Source organism: Octopus bimaculoides, chromosome 13 (genome assembly GCF_046866305.1).
Source record: "Octopus bimaculoides isolate indiv1 chromosome 13, ASM4686630v1, whole genome shotgun sequence".
In the NCBI taxonomy this organism is placed as follows: Eukaryota; Metazoa; Mollusca; class Cephalopoda; order Octopoda; family Octopodidae; genus Octopus; species Octopus bimaculoides.
In genome coordinates, this window is record NC_142940.1 from 34,481,039 (window position 1) to 34,496,196 (window position 15,158).

Below are 15,158 nucleotides of genomic sequence, written 5' to 3' on the forward strand. Positions count from 1 at the left end.
CTTATTGTCATTCAGCTTATTCACATCTAAATAAAAGTCATTTAGAGTTGATTCAAATGCCATCTCTTCTATAACTGGAAGGTTTTCAATTTTTCCTATCGTCCTCATGTCAACGGATGATGGTCTATTCAAAAGTGCAGAAAAATGTTCTACCCAACGCTTATGAATAGAAGCGGTGTCAGTTAGAAGAAAACATCCAATTGCTGTTCTCAGTGGAGCTAATGAGGAAGATTTTGGACCATATATCTCCTTAACATAAGACATTTTTATTTTATTAATCGATATTATTAATCTAATTTGGTGAGGTTAGTTTACTACATTTTTTTAATTTTATTTTAATTTGGTTTAGCTTTAACTACATACCGTGATATTATATTGAATTTGTTTAGCTTTAATTTAATATAACCTTTTCTTAATGGTAAGTTTTATTCCTATTTCATTGTAATTTCCCTTGAAATTCTTTGTATAGATGATATCGAAATTTTCTTTGACTGCTTGAACTATGGTCTTTAATCCATTTATTTATTTAATCTTATGACTAAGTTAATGTATAATTAAGATTAAGATTTAGATGGTTGCTATTTGAGTGTAACCTAATTTAGTTTTACTTTGTAATTTATAATCTCTTATTTATCTTGATTACATATCCTTTATTGGTCTCTAAAAGATTACATATTTAAAAAAAGATTAAAATCAATATAACAATGTGATATGATCAATAACATTGACTGATTCATTTAGATTCTCTAAAAACACATATATATTTTTGCTAGATTTATCTCTCTTTGACCATGAATCTAGTATTTCTTTTTCATAATATAGTACAGTTAAAAAAAATTTTTTAAGTGAGTTGAATTTTTGTTCCTAAGTATCTATTGAATTATTTGATATAATGGTGCCATTTTTCAGCTAGTTACTTTACATCATAAAAATTACTTAATTTTTCAGTTATATTTATTTATATGTGAGTTATTTACGATTATACCGTAATATTTGTTTACTTTTTACGCTATCGATTAGATCCACTACTTCTTTTGATATTACTTTTAATATTGTATTTAAACCTCATTACTAAGTTAATTTAATTTATTTTTTCTTAAAATTTGTTAGCTGCAATCTGAAAGTAACCTAATTCATTTCACTTATTTTTATTCATTATTTATAATTTTGATAGCAGCAATATAAATGTAACCTAATTTATATATTTTTTACTTATTATTTTTCATTTTTTACAATTTATATTCTCTAATCTATCCGGTTTACATAACCTTATAAAGTCTAATTACTGTTCTAAATCTTAAATTAATATAATTTTTTGTTTAGATTATGTACATTTGAGTACATTATATTATATTATACATAAACATTATTTATTAAATTTACTTCTCTTTGACCATTAACTTGTAAAAATATTTTTAATATTTTTAATATATAGCAGTTTATTTTCTTCTTGCTTTGTTTTATTTACTTTCAAAAGTCCAACGGTTTTTTATGAAAATTACAGCGTCCCTTATTCGTTCGCTACTAAACATCCTAGGCTAATATCCTAAATTAACAACACTTCCCACTTACTTTGCTTTCTAACGGTTTTCATGACCGATATTCTATACAGTGTCAATATGTTTCATGTCATTTCAACCTGTTTATACACATGTAATTTTAGGACAACTATTAATGTTGTCTGTTTTTACTGTCTGCTATGAATTAATCAAATCTGACCCTGAAGAGATACAATATTCCATATTTTATAATATGCATGAGTTAGTCAGGATATTGCATCGAAATGATCATAGGTCATATTAAATTTTTTACAATGGATCGTCTTTTAGCACTTATTTAAATTGATATGCGCACAAAATTGTATGATTAACAACCTTACATGTGAGAATTTTGCTACGTTGATAACAGATACAATATTGTTACCAAATTTTGGTATAGATCTATAAATACGTACATACATATATATATATAATATTGTTAAATTTCTAGCGAAATCTACATTAAAAGAAAGAGGAAGAGATGGAAAACAATGCTTGAAAGAGTAAAGAAAGGAGAATGAAACAAACAGCAGAAGATGAAGAGAAAGAAGTGGAAGAAGACGAAAAAGGGAAGATAAAAGAAAGAAAACAAGAGGGACAAATAATTCTTTGTGATGTTTTCTCTCACGATAATGATTCATGAAATTTACATTAAAAAAAGGAGCATGGAGATAGAAAACAAAGAAAAGGAAGAAATAAAAAAAGTGTTTCTAGAAAAGAAAGAGTTAAGTCTATGATAAAAAATATCAAAGACATTAATTGTATCAAGTGAACTCTCACATTCTCTTGCACACACACATAACAGTGGTAAAATTGTGATTAACCTGAGAAAAGGCAAGCATTTAATTTTGAAAATATAATTAGGAAAGGTAATAGAGACTAATTGTAAGTTTAATATCTAAACGCTAGAAACTAAAAGGAGAGTGAGAGAGAGAAAGAGAGAGAGAAAGAGAAAGGGAAAAAGAGAGACAGAGAGAAATAGAGAGAGAGATTGAATAGATTAATAAAAAACATTTGAAGAAACAAAGGTATTAACAGTTTAAATGTATAGAACTCGGATAAGCATACATGGAAATCTAATAACAAAAAGAATGATGATAATAATTAAAAAAATCATAATTCGACCATAATTATAAGCAATTAGCATAATTACTGTATAAAATTCATTAAGGTATCTAGGCTATTTATAATAATTTATTGGTGCTTATTTATGAGGAAACCGGTGTTAGAGACGATGTCAAAAGATGTCAATGCCCGGTATAATCAAAAAGTGAAAGTGTGCAACTTTAGAATGACGAGGCGACTCAAAGTTTCTGGTTTTTGGTATTTTGTTAAATAAAGTCACATTATATGTGGTAAATATATATGCATTTAATTTGTAATTACATAAATTAAATAATCAGCTGAAGAAATACTTTTGAAAAAAAGACAAGGAATAAATCTATACTTTCTCTTCTTGTCTTATGTACCTGTATAATCGTGTGCACACATAAAGACCCTGCCATCGCGCATATCCTCATTTATAGTTAAGGAGACTTCGGTAACGTGTCTTTCCACCAGAGAATTGAAATCACAATCCAATTTTTGAGCATAAACGGAACACACTAAACTACGTGCATTGACGGGATAAACGTCAGAGAGAGAGAGAGAGAGAGAGAGAGAGAGATAGAGAGAGAGAGAGAGAGAGAGAGAGAGAGAGAGAGAGAGAGAGAGAGAGAGAGAGAGAGAGAGAGATAGAGATAGATAGATAGAGAGAGAGAGAGAGAGAGAGAGAGAGAGAGAGAGGAGAGAGGGAGTGAAAGAGACTGAGAGAGAGAGAGAAAACTGCGCTGAAGAATTCACGTGATCACATGACCGACCAGGCTATCAGATGTTGTTACACATCCCTGGTTACAATGCGCTTTTGCATTGTTTTAGTTTATTAACTTTGATGGTCAGGTCTGTATATATTGGAAAGTCCCAAAGAATCATTGCATTTTCCTCCTCAATTTTAGGGCAATGCTCGTACCGTTTGTCAGCAGCTTGGATCTTATAATGCCGCAGTGTAGATAATAGCCAACTTTTTCATGTCTTGAGTTGTTCTCTACAGGTGCTAAAACCTTATACCTAGCGATTAGGTATTCCACTGTTTCAACCCCGACGTTGCAGTATCGGTACTTTGGGTCTACTCCATGTTTCATCACGTTGGCTTGATAGTTCCGGTCAATAAGCTCTGATCTTGAACAGCCAAGATAAAACCTTCGCTCTCTGCCTTTAGCCCTGAACTCTATAGCCACTAATGGGCATACTTCTGGTCTACATCAGCTTGTTTGCTACGGGCTTCATATTTGCTATTCCGAGGTTTTTGCTCCCACCTATCAGCCAATAATTCAAACACACTTTGCTTTGCCATTAATTTCACCTTTGCAACTACGATTACCACACTTTTATCTGCTGTGCAACCCTGGTATTATGCATGGACGCACTATTAAATTTTTTACTCTCTTTCATAACAGAATGAAGCTTCTTACATCTCTCGTGGTCTTCAACGAGTTATTATTATTATTATTATTATTATTATTATTATTTTATGTTTGACTTTTGCTTTGCATTTGTACAAGTTGGATCCAAGTCTCACCCACAGACCTCAAGAGACAACAAGTTAGAAGTTCATGTAGGTGTTATGCTTAGGGTACCATATATTTGGATTTGTACATAGTGTTGTTCTAGAGAATGATTAAGAAACCATAAGAAAATTATGTGTTTGTTTTAAAATTTGAGATCACATAGACAGTGTTTTACTTAGGATATAGGCAGTTTCCATGAGCACTATCTTTTGAACTTCAGCCATTTTGGGGTTTCCTGGTATCTGAGCTAGGTAGTAATCAGCCCGTTTCGCTGTCATTCCCAGGGCACCTATGACAATAGGTATTGTTTTCGTCTTCAGATTCCACATTTCACTAATTTCTATTTCAAGATCTTTATATTTGCTCAGTTTTTGGTAGGTCTTGACAGATACGTTTATATCGATTGGGACAGTCATATCAATGAGGAGGCATTATTTTTGTCTGAAGTCTTTCAGTATGATGTCTGGCCTATTTGCGTCTATCTTTCTGTCAGTTTGAATGGTGAAGTTCCAGAGGGGTGCGATGTGATCATTTTCAAGTACTGGGGGTGGTTTGTGTTCCCACCAGTTTTTATCATGGGGCAAGTCCAGGTTTTTGCAAATTACCCAGTGAATATATTGTGCGGCTTTATCATGCCTGTTGAGATACTCTGTAGGCGCAAGCAAACTGCACATAGAGACAACATGATCGATGGTCTCATTTTGTTGTTGGTATATACGACATAATGGGGAGCTGCCGTTCTTTAATATGTTGGCCTGGTAGTTACTTATAGGTAGGCATTGATCTTGGGCTGCTATGATAAACCCCTCTGTTACTGATTTCAAGCCAGAGGCCATTAGCCATTGATGGGTAAGGGCTTTGTCAATATCTGCATTATTCGCTCTCTTTGGGTATTTGCCATTGAGAGGTTTTCCATGCCATTTTTCAGTCATAATATCTAAGGCAGCAATTTTAGCACGTGTTTTCAAGCGCTTAGCTTTTTCTGCAGGTGTTTCTAGTTCGTCTAATTCTTGAATTTGTTGCAATTGGAATTCACTTAGATATTCCTTTGCCTGTTTTGTTACTGAGTAAGATGCTTTCTTGCTTTCATGTTTTGAGACAAGTTTCAGCATCCAGTCCTCAGAGTTTTTCAGATAGGCGTCTAGGCCAATTGTGGCTACCTTCATTGTTAATGCCAGCTGTAGAAGTCCTCGGCCTCCCTCTTTTCTTGGCAGATAAAGACGTTCTATATCTGCCTTAGGGTGGTGCATTCTATGCATTGTCAACAGTTTTCGTATTTTTCTGTCAACATTATATATTTCAGTAATTGACCAGTTAACGATATTGAAACTGTAAGTCACGACTGGTATGGCTAGAGCATTGATCGCTTCGATCCTGTTTCTCGCGTTCAGCTCTGTCTTCAGTATTGCTCTCACCCTACGATAACATTCTCTTCTGATCCTTTCCCTCATCACTGAGTGCTTGATATTGTCCCCTTCAATTACCCCTAGGTATTTGTAGCTCTCCGCTGGTTCTATGACATTTTATGACATTTTGCTGGTCAAGGTTCACGTTAGATGTTTTTGTCATTTTTCCTTTGATAAAGGTAGTTTTTGCACATTTATCAAGGCCAAATTGCATCCTGATGTCATCACTGAATTGTTTAACAATTGCTAGTAGGCCTTTGAGTTGTTGGTCATTTTTTGCAAAGAGCTTTAAATCATCCATGTAAATGAGATGATTTATATTTTTATCAAATATTTTATAACCATACTGTGCATCATTGAACAATTTTGAGAGCGGTATTAGGGCTAGACAGAAGAGGAGTGATAATGGTGAGTCACCCTGGAAAATGCCACATGAAATTCTTACATCTCCAGCATTTAGGGATTCATTGTCATTGTTCAACGTCAGTGTGGTTCTCCATGATCTCATACTTACAGATAAAAAGTTTCGCAGAGTAGGAGCTATTTTATACATTTCCAGACATTTCCTAATCCAGCTATGTGGTAGGCTATCAAAGGCCTTTTTATAGTCTATCCAGGCTATTGACAAGTTTTTGTGTCGCTTGTGACAATCTTCTAAGATCATCTTATTGATGAGTAGCTGATCTTTACAACCATAAGATCCACGTTTACATCCCTTTTCCTCATTCGGGAATATGCTACTTTCTATTAAAAAACTATAGGTGTACTCGGTTAGGACAGATGTTAGAGTCTTATACATTGTTGTTAAGCAGGTTATGGGTCGATAATTTTTTGGTTCGTTTGTTTCCTCATTTTTTGGAAGCAGGAATGTTAAACCATTAACTAGCCAAGAGGGCATCAAACTAGGATTTTGCAAAACAACGTTGTAAAGTTTTGTTAGCAGTTCATGGCTCTCTGGGAAGGCATTCAACCAGAAGTTAGGAATTTTATCCTTTCCTGGAGACTTCCATTTGCTTGACCTCCTGAGAGCAGATCTTATATCTTCTACCTTAACCCCCTCCCACTTTTTCTCCTCTAAGGAGTCTAGGTCTGTAGATATTCTATCAATCCAAGGGGCCTTTTCATTGTGTGTTTTATCTTTTGCCCAGATTTTATTCTAATTCCTTTATTATTATTATTATTATTATTATTATTATTATTATTATTATTATTATTATTATTATTATTATTATTATTCCTTATATATTCTCGCGTCCTTTATCTAAGCTTTTTCGTCACACATCCTGTGATCTTTTCAGCGATTCTTTGTCCAACATGTTTCCTGTTGCTCAGTTCTGTTGTAGTACTAAACAAAACACATCCGAAATTTTTCAGCAAATACGAACATATGGTCAAATTTCTTTTGCCGAACCGGGGTACACCACCTTCTTTGGATTGACAGCTGTCTCACAGATTTTGGACCCTCTCTCCGTTGAATTATTCGACAACAACTACTTTTTACAGTCGAAGGGTACGTAACCCAAGTCTTTTTCTTTTCTTGTTCTTTTTCCATTTTTATTCACCTTCCCACATTTTACATCACACTTCTTCCTGTTTTTCTTCTCGTGAGTTCTCATGTACCTGTGAACTGATTCCCAAAGAGAACAGCCCAAGACTTAGAGCCTTGAGATTGTTTTGAGATACAAGGCGTGTTATAAAGCCCTGCCAAGACACGCGTTTCTACGGCAAGAAACTATTAGTAGCTCGTGTGTTTATATTATGTACATTAAATGATACATGTGTGTGTGTGTGTGTGTGTGTGTGTATGTGTGTGTGTGTGTGTGTGTGCGCGCGAGCTTGTATGTTTATGCATGTATACCTACACGCATATGTCTATGAATATGTATGAAAATATAACTCGTACAAATTTTTAATAGGAAAATATACTGACGAGGCGAAAATATTTAACAAATGACTGGAAAATAATTCCGAAGGTGAGAGTAATAAAATCAAAAGATACTATTAAAACAGATCAATATTCCTCAAGAATATCGAATTCATCTTAATATTATTAAAGTTGATTCAGAAATGATGAGTTAACACAATTAGTAAAATGGTGGAGACATTCTGCCGCGTTTCTGAGCTGAATTTCTTTCAGGGACGACATTGCTTTTCACTATTCCAAGAACGATAAAACAAATATCTGCGAAATACTGGAATTGATTTATACGACTGTGATTTTATTCAAACACCTTGAGTCTATGGTAGAAATGGAAATGATTTAAAATTTTTCTCAAATAAGAAAAAGATTTAGACTCACCTAGCATTTTGACGACAGCTTTTCTGGCCTGACTCTGCCTGTCACCTGGGAAGCATGTTGGATAGCCTTTTCTATTAGCAGAACGATCCGAAAGAGATCTCTGCAGTGTTGACCTCCGAATAGCCAGAGCAATACAAACATACATAACGCTAATAATGGTCATTGGTAGAATGAAAAACAAAAACGCTGAAATACCAAAAAGTGGACTGGAATGGTCAATTTGTTTCAGCGTACATTGAGCCGATTCTTTAATGGATTTATTTTTCTCATCTTTTACGTAGACAATACCAAATTGAACTGTTAGCGGTATTGCGAGTAATCCAGAGAGAAACCAAATCGCCACCAATATTTTAGTAACGCGAGTTAAATTTGATATAGACGGCGCCTTTGTCGGGTGACAAAATGCCATGTATCTTTCAATTGTGAACGCTGTTATCGTCAGAACAGATGCGCATGTTGTTGTTTCAGATGCCATGTTTCGGAGGTAGCAAAACACCTCCCCGAAAATCCAAGGGTAAGCTGACCAAAATGTATAAATCTCGAAAGGAAGGCCGAGAATGAGAACAAGTAAATCGGCAACCGCCAAATTGAACAAGTAAATATTTGTTGTAGTTCGCATATATTTTGCTTTAGCAATAACAATACAAGTACACACATTCCCTATAATTCCAGTGAAAAATATTATACTGTAGACAATGGTCATGGGAATAACCTTAGTTAATTCCTCTCGTTTCGGACCAAGTTTTATGTGATTAAGATCAGGCTGCAGAGAATCCTCCCAGGAAATATGCATTCCTTGTAACAGTTTATCAATTAGAACGGAATCATTTAATTTCGCTATTAATTGTTTGAAATCATTATCCATGGTGATATATGTAGTTTAGTTCCTTAATTATTTACGGTACAATTTATAAGAGTTAAGAAACTTATTGCGGTTAACTCTGCGACATCTATCTATCTATCTATCTATCTATCTATCTATCTATCTATCTATCTATCTATCTATCTACCTACCTATCTATCTATCTATCTACATGTGCATGCGTATGTGTTTATTTACAAGGTTTCTGAGTTCATTTGATTTTTTTCCAATAAGAGGCTTCCATTCCGTTACTCGTTTCACATGGTGCTACGATATCTGAAAATAATTGAAGAAAAAAGATAATATTAATGAAATCATGACAGTACAAACATATATTTAACTGACGACACACACCCTTCACATATTCCTGTACTTTGAATTCGTTTTAACTCATATATATCACTACTGTATTAGCAAAAAAAAAAAGAACTTTGTCCCCTTCCTATTCCTGTTAATTAGATTTGAACACAAAACTAAGAGTCATTGAATTACCCATAAAATTTTAGACATGTATTGCGAGGAAAAAATGTTTTTTTTAAAAAATGGTTGCTGCGTTAATAAAGTGAATTGTTTTAATACATGAATCTAAGTTGCCTCCCCTTGTATCACTCATAAATTCTTCTAGTGGTTTTATTCATAGCTTAATGTCTATAGTAAATCTGCGTCAGATTATATAGAATTTCATCGAGGTTACGTTTCTTTGTTCAAATATAACTGTAGGGAGCTCGCATGGCCCTGTCTGAGATTTGAAACCAAATCTACCCACTTGTTGCTTGTCAAAACAAGCGGGAAATCCTCTCCACACCAGATGAACGATGAGGAAACATTTGAACCGCAAGGACCTGTGCTGGTCAAAGAAATGTCAGTCCTTTGTTTAGGGTTTGACCTACATTACTGACCATAGTCTATGTAACAGAGATCATTTCCTATCTCTTCCTCTTTTGTGTCAGCCAGATCAAGGAGCAACACCCTCTTTTGCATCTGCAATGACCAAGAGCAGCACTTACCTTCGCCCTTCGCTCGGCATACGAAGAGAATCTTTCGGCCGCAAGAAAGACGATGCCACCTTTATTTTTTCTTCCTTTCTAGTCAGCACCGTTCATTCCTTACTCTTTCACTCTCTACTGACAGCAACTTCTACACTGTCAGCTACTAACCAGCGAGCCAACCATTTTGTCACTATCACTAAAATTACTACTGGCTCTCTAACTACCTGTCGGGGAAACGAATAAATACATGTAAATAATATTTCTTCCTTCTTGGTGTCGATTCTTCGATGTTTACTATTTACTCCGACACGAGATCCTTCAAGCGCTACATTTGGTAGTGGGTTACATCATATCGACCTGATATGGCATGTCACTTCAGCCGCAACAATTGCTTGGACATGGCTGACGCAAAAGAGGATGTTGCTCCTTGGTCTGGCTGACACAAGAGAGAAAGAGATAGGAAATGCTCTTTATTATATAGACTATGGTCAGTAATATAGGTCAAACGCTAAACAAAGAACTGACCTTTTTTTGACCAGCACAGGTCCTTGGCGGTCAAGTGTTTCCTCATCAATCCACCTGGTGTGGGGTGGATTTTGACAAGCAGCAAGCGGATAGATTTAGATTCAAACCTTAGGCAGCGCCAAGCGAGGTCCCTACATAACTAAACATATTTCTCTCCCGTCTCAGCGAAGTGTTCATGACATCATCTCGGATAAATATGGATAAATTGACACGTTACCATCGGGAAAAGCTGAACTACGCATAAAATGTGTGTGTATGTACGTTTGTGTGTGCGTGTGCGTGCGTGTGTGTCGTGTGTGTGTATGCAGCAAATATAGCCAAGTTGTATGAAGATCATGACAAAAGCTTATACAGACAGAAGAACATATTTAAAGATGCCATGTTATCATTTGAAATAATCTTACGCATGATATAATGACCACAAGGCTAGAGTTGTTTGGATTAATGACAATGTTTAGTTGCTATTTCATTGTTATGAATTGCTAGCAAGGATACTGCGTTTCGTTTTGCAACAACTACAGGTCTACAAGTAAATTTTGTGTCTTACTTTGTGTTTACAGTGCAATTTTCTCACCTTTTTTATAGTTTGTCTACATTTTTTATAGAATTTAGAGCTGGCACTACAAATAACGAACTTCATAAACGAATATATTTATGCAAAGAATGTGATCAAAGATATAAAAATAGGTAATGGGTGGACTGTATATACATGCTTCAAGTGTTATTACTCTTTCATCAACATCACATCCAACACGTCAACTATCCACGAACACATTGCTTAAATACTCACTAAGTTTAGCGGTGTAACACAATTGGATAGACCAATTTCCATATTAGGCAAATTTTTGGCAACTGGCACGTACATATTAAATGAATAAAGATAGTGGCATAATTCTAGATGTAAGTTGCCTGGGTGATAATACTGGTTGCGTTATGATTCCTATGGTTTCGTAGGCGTCTATAAAATAAGAAATTTATATAATAGAATTTATATTATAAGAACTTATTAATATCTTGTATGGTTATATTCAGATAGAATTTATACTGATAGATATTCTGCAAACATCATGATTATATTATAAACTTGTACTGGTTTACGTTGACAGTTAGTGATTATTTTCATTTCAAAAGTACACTTAATTTGCCTCGTAGTGTTCACACACGCACACACACACACACACACACACACACACACACACACACACACGCGTATATATATATATATATATATATATATATATATATATATATATGTGAGTAAAAATAAATACCAAAAAAGGGGTTTTGTATGATTGTGTATAGAGGAATATATTATTTTGTTTTAAATAGTTCCAATTCTGTCTGTTTTTTATGTTTTATTTATATACTTGTAAAATTAATGTGGGATATAGAATATGGAATATGTCTTATTGAATAGATGAAATATTGAGTGTTCAATATAAAGGATTAAATATATAAAGGCGAATACGTATTTTCTATACCTTGTGGTATTTCATCATGGCCGGTATGACAGACTTTGCCATACCGGCCATGATGAAATACCACAAGGTATAGAAAATACGTATTCGCCTTTATATATTTAATCCTTTATATTGAACACTCAATATTTCATCTATTCAATAAGACATATTCCATATATTCAATAAGACATTCAATACTTTATTTCATTGTACCATCCATTTTTATATTATATATTGTATATTCCATATTCTATATCCCACATTAATTTTACAAGAATATAAATAAAACATAAAAGACAGACAGAGTTGTAACTCTTTTAAACAAAATAATATATATATATATATATATATATATATATATATATATATATATATATATATATACTTCTTTCGCACGTTAAGAAGTTATACAGTTAATGCTACAATGTGAAATTCTATTCCTTGTTTCAAGGCCCACGAGTTTCTATGAAATTTGTTCACAGGCTCATGGGAGGCCGTAAAACTTATAAAATACAAAAATACGGAAATACACATGTGGTTTAATGTAGCTCGACATCAATCGAAGTTCATGATACGAATACATCTCTATGACAGGTAGTTATCGTCTCTTCCATTGTGAGTCTGACTGTTTGTAGATGTTTATAATTGAAAATCGAACCGAATATAGCAAATGAGATACAACTTGAATATTTTTCTTTTACATTAGGAATATTAAGTTGTATTTTAAAATAGCTGAATTATGGCGTATTATTCCTGCAGAAAAGTATTGGCCAGCAATTTCAGAGCAGAGGCTAAGTCAATTACATCGACTCCAGTGCTGAACTGGTACTTCTTTTATCAACCTCGAAAGGAAGAACGGCAAAGTCGATTTTGGCGGCATTTGAACTCAGAAGGTAAAGACGGACGGAATAACGCTAACCTTTTTGCCCGGCGTGCTAACGATTCTGCTAGCTCGCCCCTTAAAATGCTATAAAATATTGAAAATCACTAGAGAGAATTTCATACTCTAAAAGAAAGATGTTTTATTCATTATAGCCTCTACCTTCACCTGTCACTGTTGTCTCTTAGATATATACACACATTCTCCTAATCCTATCTCATACGGATTGATATTGGCATATACATACTGGTTAATATGAGATTGTGAAATGCTATTCACTCAGAGATTTTATCAACTTGATATAATGCAGTATATTAAAAAAGAATAGTATTTTATGGCATAATTATTTGGAGTAAGAAGTGCAGCGCCCATGATCTTTGTAGGTATTGAGACTGGAGTGATAAAGGATGAATGAAAGGAATTCTTATCTCATGCTACTGGAGGCAACAGTGCAGCAAGATATAAGGCTATCCTCTATTCAGGGATCCGATTTGAATCCTCTAAGAGAAAGACATTCAAGAGTCAGAGGTTGGTTCGTTTTGTTTTTAGATATTGAAACAAACTGCTTGCTGGACTGTTGGCTTCTGTAGGTTCCTAATAACGATCTATTCACGAAAGCACAGATAAACTGACATCGCATTTTTGGACGCATAACATTGAAGGCTGCCACACTTCTAAAATGGTTCTAACTTAAACTTGTTCATTAGATTTCATTTTCTCATTTTTTTTCAGCTGATTTGAATTCACATGAGATTCAAAACACGCTTTGCTTGAAAATTCATGAAAATGAAAATTAAAAAAAAATACGTAATAACAAGTGATAAAATTAACAGGCAGGCAAAAACACAGTAACATTTAATTTTCTTTTCAATTTCAATATTCATATTAAAAATTTTTAGAAATCAAAACAAAACATAATACTCTCGCTTCTCTATCTCTTCCAATACACTTTATCTCGTTCTCTTTCTGTTTTAGGCAAAAGCATATGCATACAGTCACCATATAAGAATACAGCAAATATTAAGTTTTAAATCAATTTAAAGTTTCAGACAAATAGTATGAATGATTAGCACTAACAAGCTATCTCAAAATAACACTTTGATTGCTGCAGGCTGTTATATGAGGTCGTAAAGTGTATGTATTTGTATAGGCTTAGGAGAGTAAATAACAAAATAATGACGCCTATGTTGTAAACGCCCAAGAAACAGTTGAAAATTACGGAGACATGATTTTTCGTTCTCTCGAAAGCAAGCTGTTCTTTAATAGCTGTTGAGATCTGACTGATAGCAAAAAACATCTTTATATTAAAATCTTCCAATCGAGTTGTCTTTTTCTATATAAGAAATGAGGGACCACAATCCATACTACAGTCTTTCTCAAGAGTGTCGGGTGTGACTTCATGCATCTTTGGTTGCTATTTTTAGCAGGTCAACCAGCGCTGGAGACGCGTCATTACCGATCAAACATAAATGTGATGAACGTCTCTATCTTAGAAACAACTCAGCTTTCCCAGAACGATATTATCGAATGTTGCTTTCTTTTCAAGACGATATAATGTTATTTGAAAGCGATGTGACTTCCATTTGTAGCACGCTAAAAGAGCATGTGGAAGCCCCTTCATGGCCTCATGTTACTAAGCAAAAAGAGTCACCTATAGGAAATTGTGTGTACATGTATGTAGACACAAAAAGAACTGGTAAAAAATAGTGGCCGCACACAGTGAATATATCAGATTGACACTTAGTAAACGTTTTAGATGGAAAAATAGATATGACGTTTCGAGCATGGCTCTTCGATGGATAGAAGAAAAATCTTGAGAAGAGGGAAAGGAAGAAAGAATAGATAATACAGAGAAAACCACATGTGTTGTTATATAGCTGTGTATGTGTGTTTATACGTATCGGTTTCTGTGTCCTTGTGTGTTATCATTAAACGTACAAATTGCTCGTGTGAATAAATCTTCTATGCATGCCTGCAAGTGTGAGTGCATGTTCGCATGTATGTATTCATATGCGTCTACATATCATATATATTAATATATAAATGTATAAATACTTGTACGTGTACATATGCTTATCTAGAGGTAATATTTATCTCCACTTATACGTGGCTGTTCTATTAGAACACACTTTACTGCAATAGTTGCCATGACAGAAACTTTTACATTGGCATTTTGCTTTCTTGGTTATATCGCTTGCGAGGAGATAAATCTTTACTGTCTCCAGTGGCAAGACCCCCAGGTCACGTGATTTCGGCCTGATTTGGTCTTATCAATGATGGGCACTCGACCGCTAGAGATAGCAGCGATTCATTTCCCACCAGCGATATACAGATTGACAGTGACAGAACAGGCACTGGTGTTGCGATTAGCTAGTTAGCTTGTAATATATATATATATTAGCGACAGAGGCAGTGTTAATATCGCGAGGTAATATATTTATCTCCACTTAACATTGGCTATACTATTAAAACAAACTTTACTGCGGTTGTTGCCATGAGAGAAACTATCACATACATGTAGATAACTATACATACATATATGTGTGTATACGAAGACATATACATGGATGAATGTGTGCACATATGTGTGTGT

At 34.3% G+C, this 15,158-nt stretch overlaps 1 protein-coding gene across 1 annotated transcript in view; it reads right to left on the bottom strand.

Annotated features, from left to right (window-relative positions):
* The window catches only part of LOC106868725 (pyrokinin-1 receptor), a 149,746-nt gene that overhangs the window by 33,706 nt on the left and 100,882 nt on the right, over positions 1–15,158 (bottom strand). The window contains exons 2-3 of the mRNA XM_089361635.1: positions 11,016–11,183; positions 7,850–8,987 (exon numbers count right to left, since the gene is read on the bottom strand). Coding sequence (XP_089217761.1) covers positions 7,850–8,714 — 865 coding nt within the window. The 5' untranslated portion in view covers positions 8,715–8,987; positions 11,016–11,183. The remainder of the gene's footprint in view (positions 1–7,849; positions 8,988–11,015; positions 11,184–15,158) is intronic.